Raw genomic sequence first — 22241 nt, 5'->3', positions numbered from 1 at the left:
AAGCAACCCAAACCCTACCCAAAGTATAATATTTCCCAAAACAACGTCTCCTAAGCACCATACATCTACCCCACAATGCGAGCCCTCGACCCAGCGGCATTGCCGGCACTAAGTGAGCCCCGGGGGAAGCGGTTTATATTATAAACTCATCAAACGATCTGCTAAAACCCCAACATTTTTAAACCTCACAAAACAACCACGTAAAACTCCATCTATCTTTATAAACACATAAAACGACCATCATAACTTTACCCTCAGTCAAAATGTACCACACCTTAAAAAACTATATGACAGGCCTATACCTTATGGTGCTACATATACCATAATTATTACTCAACGTCGAATCCCTTTTGAGACCAAATTTCAGAAATTTCCTCTAGACGATTTGTTTTTGCAAAATTTGAGTTGGGCACCAGTCACTACAATGAAAACTAAAGGTAATCAATACTCTTTTGAGCTTAGCAAATGTGTGTTCTTACCGGCTTTATGAAACATTAATAACAAAGATAATAAAAATAAAAATATGCAGCGCCACCAATTGCTCGGGAGACAACATTTTAGTATATTCCTCCGCCTTCAAGAACTACAATTTAGAACAAAAACAATTGTCCGTTAATTGGGATTAAATTAACTCCATGTTGAATTCATAAAAAAAGCAATTGGTTTTTATGGAAAAATTTTTTTTAAAGCGTTTTAACAGCAAATAATTTGGGAACTTTTTAGTTGGCGTATTGATTTTTATTTGTAAGATCTTTTGAGGTGAAATGTGGCTGATTCAACATGGCCGCGCGTTTTTTCTTTCACACGCTGTGAAGATTCCATTGACAAAAAAAACTTTCCGAAAACTCATCATTTGATCATCTTCAACAGCTTGAGTTCATTCAAAGAGAATTGGAGAACAAATTGGTAAGTTTTAAAGACTTCTTTGAGTCCATGAATACTAAAATTAAGTGTCTTTTTCCGTCGGTGGGTCCTTGTTCGATAAATGATGCATACTTGACACACACAGGACGAGTTGTCCAAGCAGCCAGGCTAACCACAAGGCACTCGTGGGCCGGGGCAGCGTATCTGAAAAATTGCCGTACGACCTCATTTGTGAACACGATTTGACTCCTTTATAGTATTGAAAACTGGATAAGTGAGAGCCATTCCCAGAGACATTAAGGGAGAAATTGGGGGCGGGAAGGGGGGTAGGGAAAAGTGTTTCCACCTTTTTGAGGATTTAGAAAATATCATTGTTTTTAAACCAGTCCCTTTTATCCAATTGATTTCAAAACGATCCCAAAGTGTATACATTTCAACAACAATTTTATTTTTTACAATTTTTCCAAACTTTAATTTTCATTAAAGAAATAAGTCATGGGATCCAAGTCATGTTCAGGAGGGGGTGGGGGGGGATACAAATTTGTTAACTTTTTTTCTTTCTTCACCCCCCCCCCCCTGACAAAAGAGTTGGTAATGCAGGTAGTCCTGTAAAAGGTGCAACACACGCATGATTAATACTTTTTTTGTTCTTTCTCATTTTTAATTTAAAACGAAAAGAGAATCCATGTGGTCCTATAAAAAACTACATGTGGGTGATTTTGCATGCAAGACGTGGGGAGTCGTTGACGACCGGATAAAGTACTGAACTCAAGCTATGGTGTTACTTTCTGATATGCAGAGTGTGGGTTCTAATCCTGGTTGTGACACTTGTGTCCGTGAGCAAGACACTTAGCTAAAATTTCTTCTCTCTGTTGGACTGTGAGGGCAGATATGGTTTAGACCAAGTAAAAAACTATACCAAGTGATCTTCCGGGTTTTTCCAAAAAGAGGAGGATGAGAGCCTTTTTATTTTCTATTTTTCATTTCTTTCAAAGGGGGTCACCAGACATTTTAATTCAAACTGGCCACCAACTCTTTAAAAAAAGTCACCTCAAACTTTATTTAGTCACAAGCTCTTAAAGGCAGTGGACACTATCACTATTGGTAATTACTCAAAATAATTATTATCATAAAACCTTTCTTGTTTACGAGTAATGGAGGGAGGTTGTAAAACATTGTGAGAAGCAATGACGTAGTTTTCGAGAAAGAAGTAATTTTCCACGAATTTGATTTCGAGCCCTCCGATTTTGAATTTGAGGTCTCCAAATCAAGCATCTGAAAGCACACAACTTTGTGTGACCATGGTACGACCAAGGGTGTTTTTCTCTTTCATTCATATCTCGCAACTTTGACAACTGATTGAGCTCAAATTTTCACAGGTTTGTTAGTTTATGCATATGTTGAGATACACGAACTGTGTAGACTAGTCTTTGACAATTATCACTAGTGTCCTGTGTCTTTAAAAGATTAACAAGTTTTAAATGAGAAATACACAGACAATTTTCCTTTTTTAAAACAAAAATTAAAAATTAAAAATAGTTAAAAAATAGGATCCGGCCTCAAAGAAAGGATGAGGGAGGGGACGACCAAATGGTACTTTGCCTTACAATCAATAAAGTCTCTGTAAACAATGTCCAAATTTTTGATAATTTGCTTTGCTTTAATATCAGATGGACCCATCGGTGACAGTACAAGAACCAAAGATGTTCACTCTTCATGTGCACCCTGCACTCGTGAAGCTGAGACCTGGTTGACGTTCATATTCTTCACCACTATGGGACCACTTGTTTTCACCTTCATCTGTGAATTCATAGAATCATCTCATTAGTGGTACCGAGCAAACCATCGATGTTCAAAGACCATCACAAGAAATGACTCTGAGCAACTTGTCATGCAACCGAGGTATGTACTTTGTGTTATTCTCTTTCTCAAAAACAGAACAGTTTTAGTCTCCTTAGAAATATTTGTTCATGTTATGACACACAACATGTTCTTGTCCCTGACTCCGTCAAGTATTTGCCTCTGGACAAGGATCTGTCCAGCTTTGGGTTTTTTTTGACGGAAACCAGTCTGCATGTTTCTCAGAAGCAGATCAAGTATAGTGACTGGCCATAGCTTGTCATTTCACCGGTCCATCTAGTGCACTAGCAAGCAGGTCCAATTCGCTTGTCGTTTCAGTGGTTGGGTAGATTTGTCCTTATTCAATTTCAATTGGTATACATGTAGGCCATGATCCAGGGCAACAAGGTCATGCTCTAGGAGCAACAAGGCCATGCTCCAGGGCAGCAAGGCCATGCCCCAGGGCAACAAGGCCATGCCCCAGAGCAACATGGCCATGCCCCAGAGCAACAAGGCCATTCTATAGGGCAACAAGACTATGGGTGCTTCATGGCAAAAGGCCCCTCCTAGGCAAAAAGGCCATGCTCCTGGGCAACAACGCCATGCTCCATGGAAACAAGGCCATGCTTCAGAGCAGCTAGGCCATGCTCCAGGGCAGCTAGGCCATGCTCCATGGCTGCTAGGCCATGCTTCAGGGTAACAAGGCCATGCTCTAGGACAAATATGCTCCAGGTTAACACGGCCATACTCTAGGGCAACAATGCCATGCTCCAGGGTAACAAGGCCATGCCCCAGGGCAATAAGGTCATGCTCCAGGGCAATAAGGTAATTCTCCAGGGTAACAAGGCCATGCCCCAGGGCAATAAGGTCATGCTCCAGGGCAATAAGGTAATTCTCCAGGGTAACAAGGCCATGCCCCAGGGCAATAAGGTCATGCTCCAGGACAGTTAGGCCACGTAGGCCATGCTCCAGGTTAACAAGGCCATGCCCTAGGGCAACAATGCCATGCTCCAGGGTAACAAGGCCATGCCCCAGGGCAATAAGGTCATGCTCCAGGACAGTTAGGCCATGCTCCAGGTTAACAAGGACATGCCATAGGGCAACAAGGCCATGCTCCAGGTTAACAAGGCCATGCCCTAGGGCAACAAGGCCATGCTCCAGGGCAACAAGACTGTGCCCCAGAGCAACATGGTCATCAAGGCCATGGTCATCAGGTAATTCCAGGCCTGACAGTTTTTCTGGCATTATAACAGTCTTCGCAGCACATAGTTTAATATTTGTTTTGTTTCTTTGTTTCATTTGCTACATTATATGACCTACAGACAATCCAGTCATGCAGAGAGTTGGAACTTCACTAAGAGTGACAGCCCAATCCAGACAGAGAGTGTCGGTTCTTCATTTAGAGTGACAGCCCTATCCAGACAGAGATTGTCGACGGCTCTTCATTCAAGTGTCAACCCCTACACGGAGAGGGAGTGTCAGTACTTCAGGAGAATGACTGCAGGAAACACTTTCATCTTGATTTCCTTTTCTATAATTAATTGTAAAGTTCAATGGGATGGATCATTATTCGTTAGGTCAGAAAACTACCTCAAACTGAGGTGAATACACATACTTTCCTTGTGTGGAAAAATACCCATACTTCCCTTGTGGTGATCTACTTCCCTTGTGGTGATCTACTTCCCTTGTGGTGATCTACTTCCCTTGTGGTGATCTACCTCCCTTGTGGTGATCTACTTCCCTTGTGGTGATATACTTCCCTTGTGGTGATCTACTTCCCTTGTGGTGATCTACTTCCCTTGTGGTGATCTACTTCCCTTGTGGTGATCTACTTCCCTTGTGGTGATCTACTTCCCTTGTGGTGATCTACTTCCCTTGTGGTGATCTACTTCCCTTGTGGTGATCTACTTCCCTTGTGGTGATCTACTTCCCTTGTGGTGATATACTTCCCTTGTGGTGATCTACTTCCCTTGTGGTGATCTACTTCCCTTGTGGTGGTCTACTTCCCTTGTGGTGATCTACTTCCCTTGTGGTGATCTACTTCCCTTGTGGTGATCTACTTCCCTTGTGGTGATCTACTTCCCTTGTGGTGATCTACTTCCCTTGTGGTGGTCTACTTCCCTCGTGGTGATCTACTTACCTCGTGGTGATCTACTTCCCTTGTGGTGATCTACTTCCCTTGTGGTGATCTACTTCCCTTGTGGTGATCTACTTCCCTTGTGGTGATCTACTTCCCTTGTGGTGGTCTACTTCCCTGGTGGTGATCTACTTCCCTTGTGGTGATCTACTTCCCTTGTGGTGATCTACTTCCCTTGTGGTGATCTACTTCCCTTGTGGTGATCTACTTCCCTTGTGGTGATCTACTTCCCTTGTGGTGATCTACTTCCCTTGTGGTGATCTACTTCCCTTGTGGTGATCTACTTCCCTTGTGGTGATGTACTTCCCTTGTGGTGATCTACTTCCCTTGTGGTGATCTACTTCCCTTGTGGTGATCTACTTCCCTTGTGGTGATCTACTTCCCTTGTGGTGATCTTCTTCCCTTGTGGTGATCTACTTCCCTTGTGGTGATCTACTTCCCTTGTGGTGATCTACCTCCCTTGTGGTGGTCTACTTCCCTTGTGGTGATCTACTTCCCTTGTGGTGATCTACTTCCCTTGTGGTGATCTACTTCCCTTGTGGTGATCTACCCACACTTCCCTTGTGGTGATCTACTTCCCTTGTGGTGATCTACTTACCTTGTGGTGATCTACTTACCTTGTGGTGATCTACTTCCCTTGTGGTGATCTACCTCCCTTGTGGTGGTCTACTTCCCTTGTGGTGATCTACTTCCCTTGTGGTGATCTACTTCCCTTGTGGTGATCTACTTCCCTTGTGGTGATCTACCCACACTTCCCTTGTGGTGATCTACCCATACTTCCCTTGTGGTGATCTACCCATACTTCCCTTGTGGTGATCTACCTATACTTCCCTTGTGGTGATCTACCCGTATTTCCCTTGTGGTGATCTACCCATACTTCCCTTGTGGTGATCTACCCTTACGTGTTTTTAAATCTATACATACTTTCCTTGTGTGGTAGATTACCAAATTGAAGCGTTTAAGGCTTAGTTAAAAGTTTTGTCGTTATTATTGCACAATCATTCAACTGACTCATCCGATTGCTAAAGTATGGAGTTTACAAACTTGGTTGCCATTTAGTGGAGCCGGATGGGACTTTCCCCAAAGGGGTTTTCGGCCATCTCATACACAGCAAATCGCAGGCATGCAATTTTAAGGTTGTGGTTTTTCTCAGCCACTGAAAATTTTAAAACACAGTACAAAATCTTGCTGTGCCTGTTTTTTCAGGTTTTTGAGCAAAAATGCAGAGATGCATGCCAGGATAAGTTACACTTTTTTGTGTTTTTAAAAGTGCATAATTGATTAGGAATTAGAAATTAGATTTATTTAGGTTAGAAAACGTTTCATGCATAATTTATGCTATCTTGTTTGTGGTCCATACTTTCTCCTGTGTGGTGAACCACCCATTCTTTTAGCTGTGTAATGAGTTATCCATACACTCACTTGTGGTGAAATAGCCATACTTTCACTTGTGGTGAAATGTCCAATACTTTCACTTGTGGGAAAATGTCAATACCTTCACTTGTGGTGAAATATCCATACCTTCACTTGTGAAATATTCTGACCTTCACTTGTGGTGAAATGTCCAAACTTTCACTTATGGTGAAATGTCCAAACTTTCACTTGTGGTGAAATGTCAATAATTTTATTTGTGGTGACATGTCCACACTTCCACTTGTGATGAAATGTCAAAACTTTCACTTGTGGTAAACTGTCCAATCTTTCACCTGTGGTGAAATGTCCAAACTTTCACTTGTGGTGAAATAGTTAGTTAGTTAAAAAGATCCATCCCATAGTTTATTCGCTTTGTTCAAAGCTATGATTGAGCATTAAGTAAAGTCTGAACTTGCATACACTTCTGCACCAAAATATTTGAATCTTTTAGAAAAATTCCTTTGTTGAACATCAGGGCATTCTGATGTTCTTCTTTGGAATTATAGTTTTCTTGGTCTATTTTTTTATTCAGACCACAACCTAATTCTGATTCATCTTTGTAAATATCATTATCATTATCATGTTCTATCCGAGTTGCTCCTACAAAAAATTAAGCCATTTACAAATTATGAATTCTTAAAATGATGACTTTGCTTGTAAGTGAAGCGGTAATTTTTTTTTCTGAAATCATGAAGGCTTTTAAAGAAAATTTGTTGAAAGCTCAAGTTCTTTGTTCACATCAATGTGTAAAACTCTTTCACACTACTGTTTAAAAAAAACTTTACATCTTTAAGTGCAAACATTTGTTTTAAAATTTATTTACATCCATTTCTTTGCTCTGCATGATATCATGAATATTTTTCAGAGCTTTAAGGCAAAACCACCTGATTTCTACATCAACTAAATTCCATTTTAATGTTTAATATTTTTGATTTTTTTTTCAAACATTTCATTGTGGCTTGGTTGTGTATGAGCAGCTCATTAAGATGAGTTTTCTTTCATATTGTATAATTTTTTTACGAAAACCCATCTGCAGAGTTGTGCAAACACCTGTGCCTGTCGGTGGACCCCCTCGGCTGCCTGGAACAAGTGGTGATCCTGCTGGCCCGGGTGCAATGGGAGGTATGTTCTCTGTTCAGTGAAATTCACTTAGATGCACCACTAGTGTTCTGCTTCACTGGTGTAATGCCTTACAAGATTTGATGAGCTAGAACGAGTATTTTTTGGAACCATGTACATGGTCTGAGCTGGGAGCGAGTCGTTGGTCCCTAAAACGTGTTGATCGATCTCCCAAGACGTCGGGACGAGGGCCCCTTATTATTTAGCCTTTTGTTGGTCACGTCATTCTTTTGTTTTTGAGTAAACAGGTTTGTACTGGGGATCTTTTGAGATCATCAAAGGTGCCTTGAGATGTCTTCGTTTGAGCCAATGGAATCTGGAGTTGGTGGATGAGGAGGACTTCTATCCAGTTGATGATATGAGGGCTGGAGAAACATGTTCTGCTTGGTCATGCAATTTAGCATCTTCAATTTCTCTGTAAGAACAAACCTCATTTTTATTGCCTCTTAATACCAAAGATGACATTGGACTGCTATAATTCATACTAGTTTTAAAAATGGTTGGTCAATGGTCAAGTCAAAGTCAAGGTATTAGGGTCTAGTCATGGTCAAGAGCAAAACGTTAGAGGAGATTTCATTTTTTAGTTTTATCTCTTTTAAGAATCGTTTTAAACAAGATTTGTATAAAAGTACGACTTCAAAAGCCTTGTTTTTTTCTCAACAAACGATTTCAGCAAATATAATTGATGAGAAAAATATTCTTGCAACATTCCATTTAGTTTCAAAATCAATTCCAAAAAACATGTCTAAATACCCTTTCATCTTTGAGCTAAAAATGTTTTATTTGTCAGGCCTTAAAACGACCCCTGGCACCCACAGCAATTGCCTTGGTGCGCTGTGCTTTTGCTGTGGTGAGCTTTGCGAATTTCAAAATACAAATTAAAACTGTCCTAATAGAAGTGCCCCTTTACCAGAGGAAATTACTATGCCCTTTCAAATACGAAAGTCAAGGCCTGAAATACCATGAACACAAAATATATGGACAAGTTTTTCAAATGTTTCTCAAGTTAAACTAGTCTCCACCACCTTTATAAAACATTAAACACTTATTAGCCAAAAACACTTGCTCGTAGGCCTGAATAGCATGAAATCTGTTTTAGTGCTCCAAAAACCTTAAATCTGTTTCTACTTTCATTCAAACAGCTAACTGCTGATTTCACAATGACTAGAATAAATATTATTGTCTAGTTACTGAATCACAATTTCTTGATTTGTGTAATTCATAATCATAGACGTTAAACCAATGTTTGTATGAGAGAGATTGGCTGTTGCCAGCTTGGTGTTTAAGTGCCCTTGTGGGAGTGATCCATTGATGGGAAGATCAGTCAAACAAACAAACAAACAAACAAGCAAACAAACAAACAAACAAACAAACAAACAAATCTCCTACTGTTGGTCAAAGGTCAAGTTCTTCAAAAGTTAGAGGTCATCCAATGGTCACAAACTACTAGACTTGTAGTATCCCTTCTGTTGATTTACCATACTTCTCTTGTAAGGTGTAAATCCATTCTTTCCTTGTAAATTACCAATACTTCCCTTTGATGAGAATTACCCATACTCAGGGGTCATTCAAAGGTCAAGTTATCAGTTTGTGTCAATATCATAAAAAACTTGTGCGCATTTCTGTCTTTTTTTTAAGTACTGCTTATTCCATGTATGGCAGTAATTATTCGCAAAAATATACAAAAAACTCCTTACTATTTTAACCCAAAACAGGGGCGTTACATTTTTTTAAGTTTTTTTGTACAAACAAAATTTGATACAGACCTTCTTCAAGTCAGTCTTTGAAACAAAATGGAACCACTATTCCCTCATTAGTGACCAAAATGCTGGACTTGTGATATTTTTGACCCAAATCTTACCAAAATGATGGACTTATCCTTTGTAATTTTTCAGCTTTTGGACCAAATGCTGTACCCCTTGTGATTTTTTCACTTCTTTACAAAACTGCTGGGCTTACCCCTTGTGATTTTTTCAATTTTTGACCCAAACTGCTGGGCTTACCCCTTGTGATTTTTTCAATTCTTTACCAAACTGCTGGGCTTACCCCTTGTGATTTTTTCAATTTTTGACCCAAACTGCTGGGCTTACCCCTTGTGATTTTTTCAATTCTTTACCAAACTGCTGGGCTTACCCCTTGTGATTTTTTCAATTTTTAACCCAAACTGCTGGGCTTACCCCTTGTGATTTTTTTAATTTTTGAACCAAATTGCGACCCCTTGTGATTCTTTCAGTTGTTGACCAAAATCAGACCAAAATGCTGGACTAACTCATTGTTGCTTTTTCAGTTTTTGAACAAAATCATACAAAATTTGCTGAACTTACCCCCTTGTGATTTTGATTCATTTCTCGGCCAAAATGCTGATTTCCCTTATGTTACTTTTACAGTTTTTGACCAAAATCATACCAGATTTGCTGAACTTACCCCTTGTGGTTTTTTTGACAAAAAACTGACCAAAGGGCTGGCTTACTCCTTGTGATTTGTTCAAATTGTACAAAATTTGACTAAAATGCTGGACTTACCCCTTGTGATTTTTACAATTTTTTAACAAAGCTGACCAAAATGCTGGACTTACCCCTTGTGATTTTTACAATTTTTTAACAAAGCTGACCAAAATGCTGGACTTACCCCTTGTTCTTTTTTTAGTTTTTAACAAAAAGCATACCAAATTTGCTGAATTTACCCATTGTTACTTTTTCATTTTTTGACCAAAATCATACCAAAATTTGCTGGAGTTACCCCTTGTCAGTTGCTAATATTTTAAGGGTCGGTCAAGGAAACTGTCTTTTCAATTGTTAGCGAGTCAAACCAGTTAAGAATCTTACAGTTGTTTTTCCATCCAAAACCTGTTTGAATTATTTACTTTTTAGGATGAAACTCTTTCTTTCTGTCTTGAATAATCGTAGTCAAGTTGAATTGTCTGGTTTTGTTCTCGTTATGGTCCAATATAGTTGTAGCTTTTTATATCGTTAGATCTTATATCAATTCAATGTCATCTTTGGTATTTATTGGCAATCAACAAGTGCAAACTTGTCACAACCGTTCTAACAAAAACAGTTCAAAGATGACTGACGTTTTTTGGTGATACGTCAGTCATTTTCCTCGATGTTTTTGATAGCTTTTTTAACACACTTTCAGGTGAACTTTGTTTTGAATCAAAGTCCGCTAAAACAAGTTCTCTTGTAGTCATTCTGTTATTTGACTACATTCGGACATCCAAATTGCAGCCCCATGAAAAGCAAGGGGAAAATTATGACCATTGCAGAACATGTTTCTCCAACCAGCACATCGTCATCTGGATAGAAGTCTTCATCATCTGTCGAGTAAGGATCCCATTGGAACAAGCGTCGACAACTCTTAGCACCACCAGTGCAGCTTGGTTGCGAAACAACAATCGGTGAAATCTTAGGCCCTTGGGGGCATCACTCATTTAAGCAAGCAACAACTCCCTTCTGCTCAAGACTACTGCGTCGAAAACAGCGCAAAATTGCGTCTAGCTCGTTGGGTCTTGTAAGACAGTACATCGTTGTAGTAGACCACTATGGTTTATCTAAATGAATTCCACTGAACAGAGAACATATCAAGCATTGCACTTGTGGCTAGTAAGTCATCACGAGTTCCAGGTGGCCGAGGGGGTCCGCCGACAGGCACAGGTGTTTGCACAACTCTGCTTTTTTTTTGGCAATTTTTTTCAATAAAAAAATCGAAATGTACCCTCTCTTTGTAATTTGTGTCTTATTTAGGTTAAGCCTACCCCCCTTCTAAAATTTGGGTTCACTCAAGATGAACCCCAATGTCACTACGTTTTCCCACAATGCAATTGGATGTGTGTATACGCGCTTTTTGCAAGTTATTTTGCGCATCAGAACTTTGACGTAAAGATTACACACACCCAATTTATGTTGCTTTGTTGGCAAACATGGCGACCAAGCCCTAAGTATATAACACAAATAATGAGACGACAGACAATGTTGGGGGGAGGGGTACTACCACTTTATTTGTTCATTTGGGGGAGTTGATTTGCCTGTAAATAGCATCAGCCTTTATTTAAAACACACTTACATGTATACAAACATTTTAAGGAAACAGTTTGTCAAGATACAAGCCCCAAAGACTTAATCAAGTTGAATCTAACTAATAAAATTTACAAGTTAAATTTCTTTAAAGAGAAACCAAATTGCCTCTTTGTGTTTATTGTATTCTTTCTTGTAGATCAAATTGTTTAATTGACAATTGATGTGTTGCAGAAATAACTCATTAAATGATTCAATAACATAGTGTCTTTTTGAATTGTTTTGTTTCATGTCGTGCAGTTTCGTTAAAAATAACTTCATCAATCAGTAGCTAATAATTCTGAGTTCTTAAAAGTTTCTTTGAAATTAATATCTTGATGGTTCCCAGGCTGGAACAGGTTGCTTCATCTCATCCAAGAGTTTGGTTTCCATGGTTACGATCATCTACTTGTTAACATCACATGTTGATAGTTTCCAAGGCTTTCAACTTGTCTCCTTGAGGACCAGAGCAGTTCAGAGTATGAGGACACTGCATCAGGGTTTCTCTGCACTCTGCAAAAGTTTGTCCGAACCTGTAATGATAAGAGAAGAGAGAATAGTTTTGGGTTGAAATTTAGTTGAAAAATCACAATGGTGAGTCCAGCGTTTTGGTCATATTGTAGTCAAGAATTAAAAGAAAACTCACAAGGGGTCTGATTTGGGTCGAAATTTGAACAAATGGTTAGATTTTGGGTTAAGTCCAGCATTTTGTCAAAAACTTAGCAAAAATTACAAGGGTTAAGTCCAGCATTTTGGTCATATTTTGGTCAAAGTTGAAGCAAATCACAAGGGGGTAAGTCCAGCATTTTGTTCAGATTTTGTTTTAAAAACTAAAAAGATCACATGGGGTAAATACAGCATTTTGGTCAAAAATTGAAAAACTCACAAGGGGTAAATCTAGCATTTTGGTAAAAAATTTAAAAATTATCACAAGGGGTAAATCAAGCATTATGGTCAAAAATTGCAAAAATCACCAGGTGTAAATCCAGCATTTCGGTTAAAAATTGAAAAAATCACAAGGGATAAATCCAGCATTTTGGTCAAAAATTGAAAACAATCACAAGGGGTAAGTCCAACATTTTGGTCAAAAATTGAGAAAATCACAAGGGGTAAATCCAGCATTTCGGTTAAAAATTGAAAAAATCACAAGGGATAAGTCAAGCATTTTGGTCAAAAATTGAAAACAATCACAAGGGATAAATCCAGCATTTTGATCAAAAATTAAAAACAATCACAAGGGGCAAGTCCAGCATTTTGGTCAAGAAAAAATCACAAGGGGTCAGTCCAGCAATTTGGTCGAAAATTGAAAAAATCACAAGGGGTTAGTCCAACATTTTGGTCGAAAATTGAAAAAATCACAAGGGGTAAGTCTAGCCTTTTGGTCAAAAATTGAACAAAAATCACAAGGGGTTAGTCCAGCATTTTGGTCAAAAAATGAAAAAAATCACAGCCTTTCGGTCAAAAATTGAAAAAATTACAAGAGTTAAGTCCAGCATTTTGGTCAAAAATTGAGCAAAAATCACAAGGGGTAAGTCCAGCATTTTGGTCAAAAATTGAACAAAAATCACAAGGGGTAAGTCTAGAATTTTGTCAAAAATTGAAAAAATTACAAGGGTTAAGTCCAGCATTTTGGTCAAAAATTAGACAACAATTACAAGGGGTAAGTCTAGAATTTTGTCAAAAATTGAAAAAATTACAGGGGTTAAGTCCATCATTTTGTTCATATTTTGGTCAAAGTTTAAACAAATAACAAGGGGTAAGTCCAGCATTTTGTTTAGATTTTTGTCAAAAATTGAAAAGATCACAAGGGTTAAGTCAAGCATTTTCTTTTTGATTTTGGTAAACAAAATTACAAGGGTTAGTCTAGCATTTCGGTCAGATTTGGGTAACAATTTGAAAAAAAATCACAAGGGCAAATTACAAGGGTTAAGTCCAGCAATTTGGTCAAAAATTAGACAACAATTACAAAGGTTAAGGCCATCATTTTTTTCATATTTTGGTCAAAGTTTAAACAAATAACAAGGGGTAAGTCCAGCATTTTGTTCGGATTTGTTGTCAAAAATTGAAAAGATCACAAGGGTTAAGTCAAGCATTTTTTTTTTCTTTTGGTCTAGCATTTCGGTCAGATTGGGGTAACAATTTGAAAAAATCACAAGGGGCAAATCCAGAACTTTGTTCAGATTTTGGTAAAAAAAATTACAAAAATTACAAGGGTTACGTCCATCATTTTGTTCAAATTTGGTCAAAGTTTAAACAAATAACAAGGGGTAAGTCCAGCATTTTGTTCGGATTTGTTGTCAAAAATTGAAAAGATCACAAGGGTTAAGTCAAGCATTTTTTTTTTTTTTTTTTTGGTCTAGCATTTCGGTCAGATTGGGGTAACAATTTGAAAAAATCACAAGGGGCAAATCCAGAACTTTGTTCAGATTTTGGTAAAAAAAAATTACAAAAATTACAAGGGTTACGTCCATTATTTTGTTCAAATTTGGTCAAAGTTTAAACAAATCACAAGGTGTGAGTCCAGCATTTTGTTCAGATTTGTTGTCAAATTAAAAAAAAAATCAAGAGGGGTTAGTCCAGCATTTTGTTCAGATTTTGGTCAAAAAATAAAAGAAAAATAACAAGGGGGTAAGTCCAGCATTTTGGTTAAAAATTACAGGGACAAAGTTTAAACAAATCACAAGAGGTAAGTCCAACATTTTGTTCAGATTTCGGTTAAAAATTTGACAACAATTACAAGGGTTAAGTCCAGCATTTTGTTCAGATTTTGGTCAAATACTGAAAAAAATCACACAAGGGGTAAGTCCAGCATTTTGGTCTGATTTTGGTAAAAAGTTGAAGAAAAAAATCACAAGGGTTAAGTCTAGCATTGTGGTAAAGAATACTGAAAACATCACAAAGTAAGTCCAGCATTTTGTTCAATCTTTGTTTAAAATATATTTTAAAAAAATCACAATGGGTAAGTCCAACACTTAATTTTTTTGTGAAGACTTTGGTCAAGAATTGAAAAAATCAACAAGGGGAATAGAAGTCCGGCATTTTAACCAAATTTTTGTGCAAACCAAGTATAGCATTTTCATCAAGTTGTTGAATGTCAAAGTTTTAAATAATATTACCAAGGTTAGACCACATTTGATTAAAAATCTTTAAAACCACAATGGGTAATTTTAGTATTTTCATCAAATTTTATTCAAAAATAAAAAACAAAAGCAAAGGGGGTGAGTCCAGCATTTTTATCAAATTTTGTGTCAAATTGAAAAAGTCACAAAGGGGCAAGCAAGTTCAGCATTTAGACCGAAACCAAATGCAATACAAATCACAGTCTTTTCAGGTACATGTATTTGAACTGCTTTTCTACGTAGTCAAACAACTGTGCGGGCTTGATGCATTACAAAATTATGTAGGCATATAACTACTCATGACACGTTTCTTTTCAAAATGGCCGCCCCTCAGTAAAGTATTTAAGCCCAACGTTTCCTTCATTTTTCACTGTTTCGAAAACCCATGTTCATCATAACAGTCTTCTACATATGCTATAAGTAATATTAAACTCACCTCGCTCTCCTTATAGTGGTTTCGTCGACCAAATTGGGCATAACATGTGGACAAACTGAAGAGATGTATATGAGGTTTCGTCGGCAGCCATTTTGTCTTTCATTTGCTCCACAGGTCATTGCACTGTAACTAATTTGCATATCAAAACTAAACAAAATGGTAGCAAGGAGACACGTAAGGTACAATTTTTAGGGAATTTTGTTTTTCATGAAAAGAAAAAGGGGTATTGCAAATTAAGTGTAAACATATTTGTACCCTTTCGGTTAAAATAAGTATTTTAATGAGTTCTATTGCATGTTTTGAAAACTTTTTGAAAGATTGGTAGACAAGACAGATCTTTGAGATTTTCCACCCCTAAGAACACCCCCTGGGGAAAATGGAACATACCCCAAAACTCCAGATAGTCGAGCCCCTTCGTTATCAATAAGCATTTCCCCAGACAAGCAGGAACTTCTCACCTTTCAGTCAAGTTATAAACCACTTAAGGAAACTGGCTATGGGTAAATGATGATTTGAGGTCGAAAAAAAAAGTAAATTTGACTAGAGCGGGATTTGAACCCACTTGGCAGTAAATGTTGTCTTGCTTAAAGGCAGTGAACACTACTGGTAATTACTCAAAATAATTATTAGCAACTCAAACGGCTCTATGAAATTAGGGAGGGGGATTTGTTTTGCTTATTATTATTGTTCATTAGTAATTTGACTAATTCGCCTTTCAATCCCTTTATTTGTTATTGTCAATGACAGACAATATTGACCGACCGATTTTGTACAAACTGGCTGAGTTTTGTCTTGCCCCTCTAAACCAAATCACTGTCCCATGTTGACTGACACCCCTCTAGGAAGTGTGGAATGGTCCACCTTAGGATGTCATGGCATAATCATGAGCTGCCCTGTGTGTGATATGGTTGCGACAATGGAAATATTAAAATATTTTGGCACATGCTGACAAAGTGGGTTGTCTCGCCAAAATATATTAAATATTGCTATTCGAAATCAACAGGACAAATATAGGAATGTAATAAACAAAGCATAGCCTGTCACTACAAAATCTTTATTGCATCAATAACATGTATATACATTTTGATTTCCGGACGGCATTAAAACCAAACAATTAAACCCTAACCTTCCTACTTTTTTCAAGCAATTTTACCAACCACAATTTAGACAGTAGGAGTGTTGACTATGCACTGCTTAAATGTACTCACCAAGCTGAAGTAGTACATGCTATTCAAAACTACAGTAGATAGTGTTGACTGGTCAGACAGTAGGAGGGTTGACCGTGCACTGTTTAAATGCATTCAACCAAGTAAGCTGAAGTAGTACATGTACATGTCATTCAATACTGCAGTGGATTTCAATTGACAGGTCAGACAGTAGGAGGGTTGACCGTGTACTGTTTAAATGCACTAAACCATGAAGTAAGCTGGCGTAGATCAAGTCATATATCATTCAAACTATGTACAGTGGATGATATTGACTGGTAAAATAGTAGGAGGGTTGACCTTGTACTGTTTAAATGCATTAAACCAAATAAGCTGACGTACTTCATATATCAATCAAACTACAGTGAATGATATATTGACTGGTAAAACAGTAGGAGGGTTGACTGTGTACTGTTTAAATGCATTCAACCAAGTAAGCTAGAATAGTTAAATTATCTTTCAAAACTGGTCAGACAGTAGGAGGATTAGCAAGTATAATTTAAAAGTCCTAATTAAAAAATAATCATAACTGAAACTTTGGGTTTTCCAAAAGATTGCATTGACATCTTGATACCTATAATTAGGTCATTGAAATCAAAATAAACATTTGGCACATGCTTACTAATTAACAAGTTAAAATTAAGAACATTATGTTGTTGGTAATGAGTATTTGACAAACGGTAGTCACGCCTCGACCAAGCAAATTGCAACTATGACATTAATTCAACTCTGAATTGGAGAAAGTCTCTCTACAAACAAATCTCTTTATGAAAAAATTAAAAACATCTAGCGCCCTCTACAATCGCATGCTTAGCTATATACAAAGAATACGTGTGCTAAATTGCTGATGTAAATGACGGTTCAAACAGCGTGAGTGGTCGCGAGCCCGCGTATCAGGTCGTACAATTTGAAATCTCCCGTGGTGGTAGTTGCAACTGTTTTTGTTTTTGATCATCAAAACCAGCAATGTTAACCTATCCCAAAATAAAGGCACTGGACACCTTTGGTAAAGACCAGTATTTTCACTTGGTGTATCTCAACATATGCATAAAATAATGAATCTGTGACAATTTGGACTCAACTGGTCATCAAAGTTGCAAGAGAATAATGCAAGAGGATACACCCTTTGTTGCAAAGATTTGTGTGCTTTCAGATGCAAGCCTTTTAGTATTTGAATGTGAAGTAACCGCTTTCTCAAAAACTACGTTACTTAGAGGGAGATGTTTCCCACAATGTTTGATACTATCAACAGCTCTCCATTACTCGTTACCAAGTAAATTGTGATGCTGAAAATAATGTACAACAAGTAATTACCAATAGTGTCCAGTGCCTTTAAAAGATAACAATCTAATCTAATGCACTATTTTTAACAAAATAGAATTAAATCTGTTGTTTCTACAATCGCAAAGCAAGACAAATTTAAATTGCGTAAAAGTAAGTTAAGCAACAACTCTACTTTGTAACCAAACTGTATTAAGACACTGCTCTAGAGTTGCAAAGGTCGTGGGTTTCGAATCCAACCCAAGTTGTTTTCACAGAACTCAGGAAAGCACCGAGTATACAGTGCGAACACACATCGGTGCATACAAATTTCCATAAAAATTACAATTTTACAGTTATTACATAATTCTTTACCCACAAAAAGCTGTTTCCTAACTATAGCATCCATGAAGAAACAGTTGTAAGGCACTTTATTTTAAAAATCACAAAGGGTTCTTTATAGACCCATTGCATATGACGTCACACTCTCAAAAAAGAGGCAGATCATCGGACAATAGCAGCTTTCTCTGCGCAAAAACGAGCACAAGACCTCAGCGTACCTGTAGCGTTTTGCGTTATACATGTACAAGGGGGAACTAGTTGATTTCTTATACAATACAGAACGTTCCTCTAAACAATGCGTCTAATTTTGGGTGTCAACTCTCTTTTGTGCTTGTTTGTACACGATTTTGAAACCCAAAATGACACCAAGGACAGGCACATGTGAGTACGCTGCGCGTATCGCAAGGGGTCTATTCCTTTGGAAAGATAATAATTCTACTTATGGGTAAGAATTCTTTTAGTCAAGGTAATGCTGATTTGTAGACCAAGTTCGAAATAAAGATACAACAAAAGTCACAAGTGAAAGTTTTAGCTGAAATAAGTGTCTAAAAAAGTCACAAAGAATAATAGATTCATCTGGTTTAGGGAGATGACAGCGGGTACCAACCAACGCTTGCTGCGACATTATCAAACGGACACCATGGAAATTTGAATCTACAAAAGTTGCCTTTTGGTGATCTCAGCAGGTGATTCATGTAATATGGGCTTAAAAAAGATATAAAGTGGGTTATAGTGTTAATCTAAAATGGGATAAAAACACAATTAAAGCGATAGAAACTGAAATAAAAAATGGGTGGATTGCAAACAATGGCTCATTATTTATAAAGAGCCAAACCACCTCTAGAAACCTACATGCCAAACAAAAAGTGAAAATTTACGAAAAAAATGTACATGCCTGTTGATACAAAAAACAACAGGGAAGTGATTAGATATTTCTGCATCTGGTGCGTTGCACTTGGACCTCTACTGTCCCTTTAAGCTAGGCATCCACTGCTGCTTTAAACTGGTGTTGCCCACTGCTCCTTTAAGCCCAGCTCTCCAAGCTCTTGCCGTGTTTCAACTCCAACTCGATATCATCCCCTCTGCACAAATAAAGAGATACAATAGAAAAATCAGTATTGTGGCATGTCGTGGCGTGGGGTAACGTTATTGTGGTGTGTTGTGGCATTCTGTGTGTCGGGGCGTATTGTGGCATGTAGTGTTGTAGCAGTCTAGTTCACCAGACAAAAGCTCTTGTGTTTTCAGCAGCAGAGTGTGGGTTCCAATTCCGGTCATGACACTTGTGCCCTTGAGGAAGCCAATTAAAGGCAGTGGACACTATTGGCAATTACCAATAGTGTCCAAAGTCTTTAATCGATTGCTTTGTAAAAAGTTGGGAAGGTATTGCAATCTGCTCCAACAGCTATACTCCAGATGGATGATACCCATGCCTACATCCTTAGAAGTAACCCGCTTTCAACTACTACTTTGTTTTAGAGGATCAAGGGGACTTCTTGTTACTTACTTCACTACCACAGCGTGAGTTCGTAATTGGTCTCAACGTTTGGACTACCTTGCTCTAATCATCATTAAAATGAAATTAACAAGAAAAAGTAGCGATACCCGCTGCTAAAACATAGGTTTTGAACCGCCTCTAGCTACCGGGCAACCTCAGTGGTCTAGTTGGTAGGACACGCTCTAGAATTGCAAAGGTCCTGGGTTCAAATCCCACCCGAGTGATATGCCACCCATCTGACACCGTCTTCCGCTTAATCTTAGATGTTGTCTTTGTACCACAAAGGTTAAATCTCTTCTCAAAACTTATCTTACGATTTTTCACAGTATTCTGGAAATGACTGGGTATACAGTGCTAAACACACATCGGTGTATATGGGTAAATCCAAAACTAATAAAAAAGAAGAAGTTCTACTTACTGATGCAGTACCCACTACTAAAACATAGGATTCGAACTGCATCTAGCCTACGGGCAATCTCGGTCTAGTTAGTATGACACTGCTCTAGAAGTGCAAAGGTCGTGGGTTCGAATCCCACCCAAGTGATATGCCTGTGATTTTTGTTCACAGAACTCGGGTAAGTACTGAGTATACAGTGCTAACACACATTAGTGTTTATGGGTAAAATCCAAAATGAATATTCTACTTACTGGTCGGCGTAAGCGTAGCGAGGCTCAGTAGGGGAGATCATCTCAGGGGGTGGTCTACGAGCCATGGGATCTCTCTCTTGGTACTGTAGGGTCTGAGAGGAGTGAGGACTCGGCTGGATTTGACCTCGAGAACCATGAAGATCACCGCGAGGATCACCACCCTAGAACAAAAAATAGTATATAGTCAACCCTCCTACTGTTTGACCAATCAATATTATACACTGTGTTTGAGTGATACCCTGGTAGGGTAAAGTCTGATAGGAGTGAGGACTCGAGTGAGACCTCGTGAACCGTGAGGATCACCGCGAGTATCACCCCCCCTAAAAAAAAATAGTATGTAGTCAACGCTCCTACTGTATGACCATTCAGTGTTATACACTGTGTTTTGAGTGACATTATAAGTTATCACACAAGCGCGAGTGGAATACGGAAATGTATAGCGCTTCTGCGTCCCATATCCAAAGAGGCTGAAGGCTGAGTTGGATGTGGGGTGCGTGTGCTAAATTTTTATTATTACACGCGCGGCCGAGTAAGACATGGGACGCAGTAGCACTATGTTGTTCGTATTCCACACTCGCGCTTGTGTGATAACTTATAATTTTGTCGAACGAGCCTACAAAACGGCATCCTTTTATTCAGGGGTTTGAAGAAATACTCTGTATGTTATAATGGTACATGTGGGAACAAAACACGATAATGCTTCGAATGACGTCACCCACATCGCAGGCTTCCAAGGATTTTTAGATCACTATTTGTCGCTGTAACTGTTTCTTTTCGGGATTCGGTGCAGGATTTTCGCCAAGCAACAGCAAGTAAAGGATTTTCTGTATTTTATTTCATACCTACATACAAAAATTGCGTGGTCCAAAAGTGGGGGCTACGGTTTTGAACAATTCTAGCGATCATCCTATGGTCTATATTCACAATCCTCAACGTGTGAATACAAGAGTTCAAGCTACTTACCCTGTAGCTCTGCTGACCACCATATTGAGGGCGCTGTTGATACTCTATGCCAGAGGGTTCGGCAGCAGTACGTGGGTAGGAACGCTGGACCTCCACGGGGGTGTCTCTGACCTGATACGCGGGTTCGCGACCTCCGAGGCCAGCAATATCCTTCGTCTGCTTCTTCTGTTTCTTAGGCTGCTTAACCTGTTGGGTGGAAAGATAAAAGGTAAAATTTAAGAGGGCACGAGGGTGGGCATCATTTTTTCAGCGGCCAATTCTTGAGGGGGGCACAAGAGCTTGAGTCCAGATTTCTTATCTGCTCGGCCACCACACGCCATTAATGTTAACAGGTCAAAATGATTGAATACCTGCGATTATGAACCACTAGTATTCCACTAATAGTGAGTCTCTTACAAAGCCTTTTTTACACTACTCTATTCCCTGGGGTTACCCCAGGAAATAATGGCTGGCCTTTTCACACTTGGATCACTTTTTACCCCTCATCTACCCCAGCAAATGGGCATACTCCTGGGAAAAGCCACCCCTGCTCTGCAGTAGAGCTACGTAGTAAAACCCGGGGGTATTCTTAAAACTTGCCATCCAAGCCCTGTGGAATAGGAACCCAGGTGGGGACAGTGTGAAATTACTGCGAGGTAACCATGGGTTAAACAAAATCCTAGGGTCTCCCGGGGCTATATTCACAGGGATAAAAGTGATACAGTCAGAAAAGGTCTTAGTTACCTCATGCTTTCTTCTGGCACGTGACTTGAGCTGCAGGATGACACAGATTCCGATGACCAGAACAAGAACGATGAAACCACAGATGCCACCTACAACAGCACCTGCAACCTCAGCAGGATTCAGCTTATCTGTAAGATAGAAAGATGATAACAACCAATAGAGGTGTGAGGTCCACAAAATTGAAACGGTTGCATGGCTTCTGACTGGCACCCCCGAAGAAAGATATTGACAAAATAGGGACACCGCCAATATAGGGCTAGATAGCTCAGTTGGTAGAGCGCCGGCACGTTAATCCGGAGGCCGTTGGTTTGAATCCCACTCTAGTCAATTCTTTGTTCAACCCCCAAAAAACAAAATTAAAAACCGTGACAAAATCATCTTGTTCTTACAAAGGTAAGGTCATAGATTGGTCTTTGGTTTTTTTCAACGTGATGCTTATTTATAGGCAAAGTTATAACAAACAGTACAATAAAAATTACACGTTTAATTTTCACCTGATACAGTGTCTACTTGTAGAGAAAATAGCAAAAATAATTCATGGTATTTTCACAACAACATTGAATCCGTTTCTGTTTTATTTTAGCAAGGTAAAATTAGGAACCAGGTCCTATCCCCTTTAGGTGATC

At 38.7% G+C, this 22241-nt stretch overlaps 2 protein-coding genes and 1 long non-coding RNA gene across 3 annotated transcripts in view; 1 reads left to right on the top strand and 2 right to left on the bottom strand.

The window, feature by feature from the left end:
* LOC139951266 (uncharacterized) overlaps positions 1 to 22241 on the bottom strand; it is a 221555-nt gene that overhangs the window by 156486 nt on the left and 42828 nt on the right. The window lies entirely within an intron of this gene.
* LOC139951875 (uncharacterized) lies at positions 769 to 4358 on the top strand. The gene is made up of 3 exons (XR_011787846.1): positions 769 to 906; positions 2535 to 2766; positions 4026 to 4358. It is a non-coding gene; the product is annotated as an uncharacterized lncRNA (long non-coding RNA).
* LOC139951373 (sushi domain-containing protein 2-like) overlaps positions 16015 to 22241 on the bottom strand; it is a 31347-nt gene continuing 25120 nt past the window's right edge. Inside the window, exons 21-24 of the mRNA XM_071950245.1 lie at positions 21616 to 21743; positions 20893 to 21078; positions 19930 to 20090; positions 16015 to 18868 (exon numbers count right to left, since the gene is read on the bottom strand). Of these exons, the coding sequence (XP_071806346.1) occupies positions 18811 to 18868; positions 19930 to 20090; positions 20893 to 21078; positions 21616 to 21743 (533 nt within the window). The 3' untranslated portion in view covers positions 16015 to 18810. The remainder of the gene's footprint in view (positions 18869 to 19929; positions 20091 to 20892; positions 21079 to 21615; positions 21744 to 22241) is intronic.

Source organism: Asterias amurensis, chromosome 19, assembly GCF_032118995.1.
Source record: "Asterias amurensis chromosome 19, ASM3211899v1".
Lineage (NCBI taxonomy): Eukaryota > Metazoa > Echinodermata > Asteroidea > Forcipulatida > Asteriidae > Asterias > Asterias amurensis.
The sequence above is the reverse complement of the archived record's forward strand: the minus strand, read 5'-3'. Positions and strand labels throughout refer to the sequence as shown.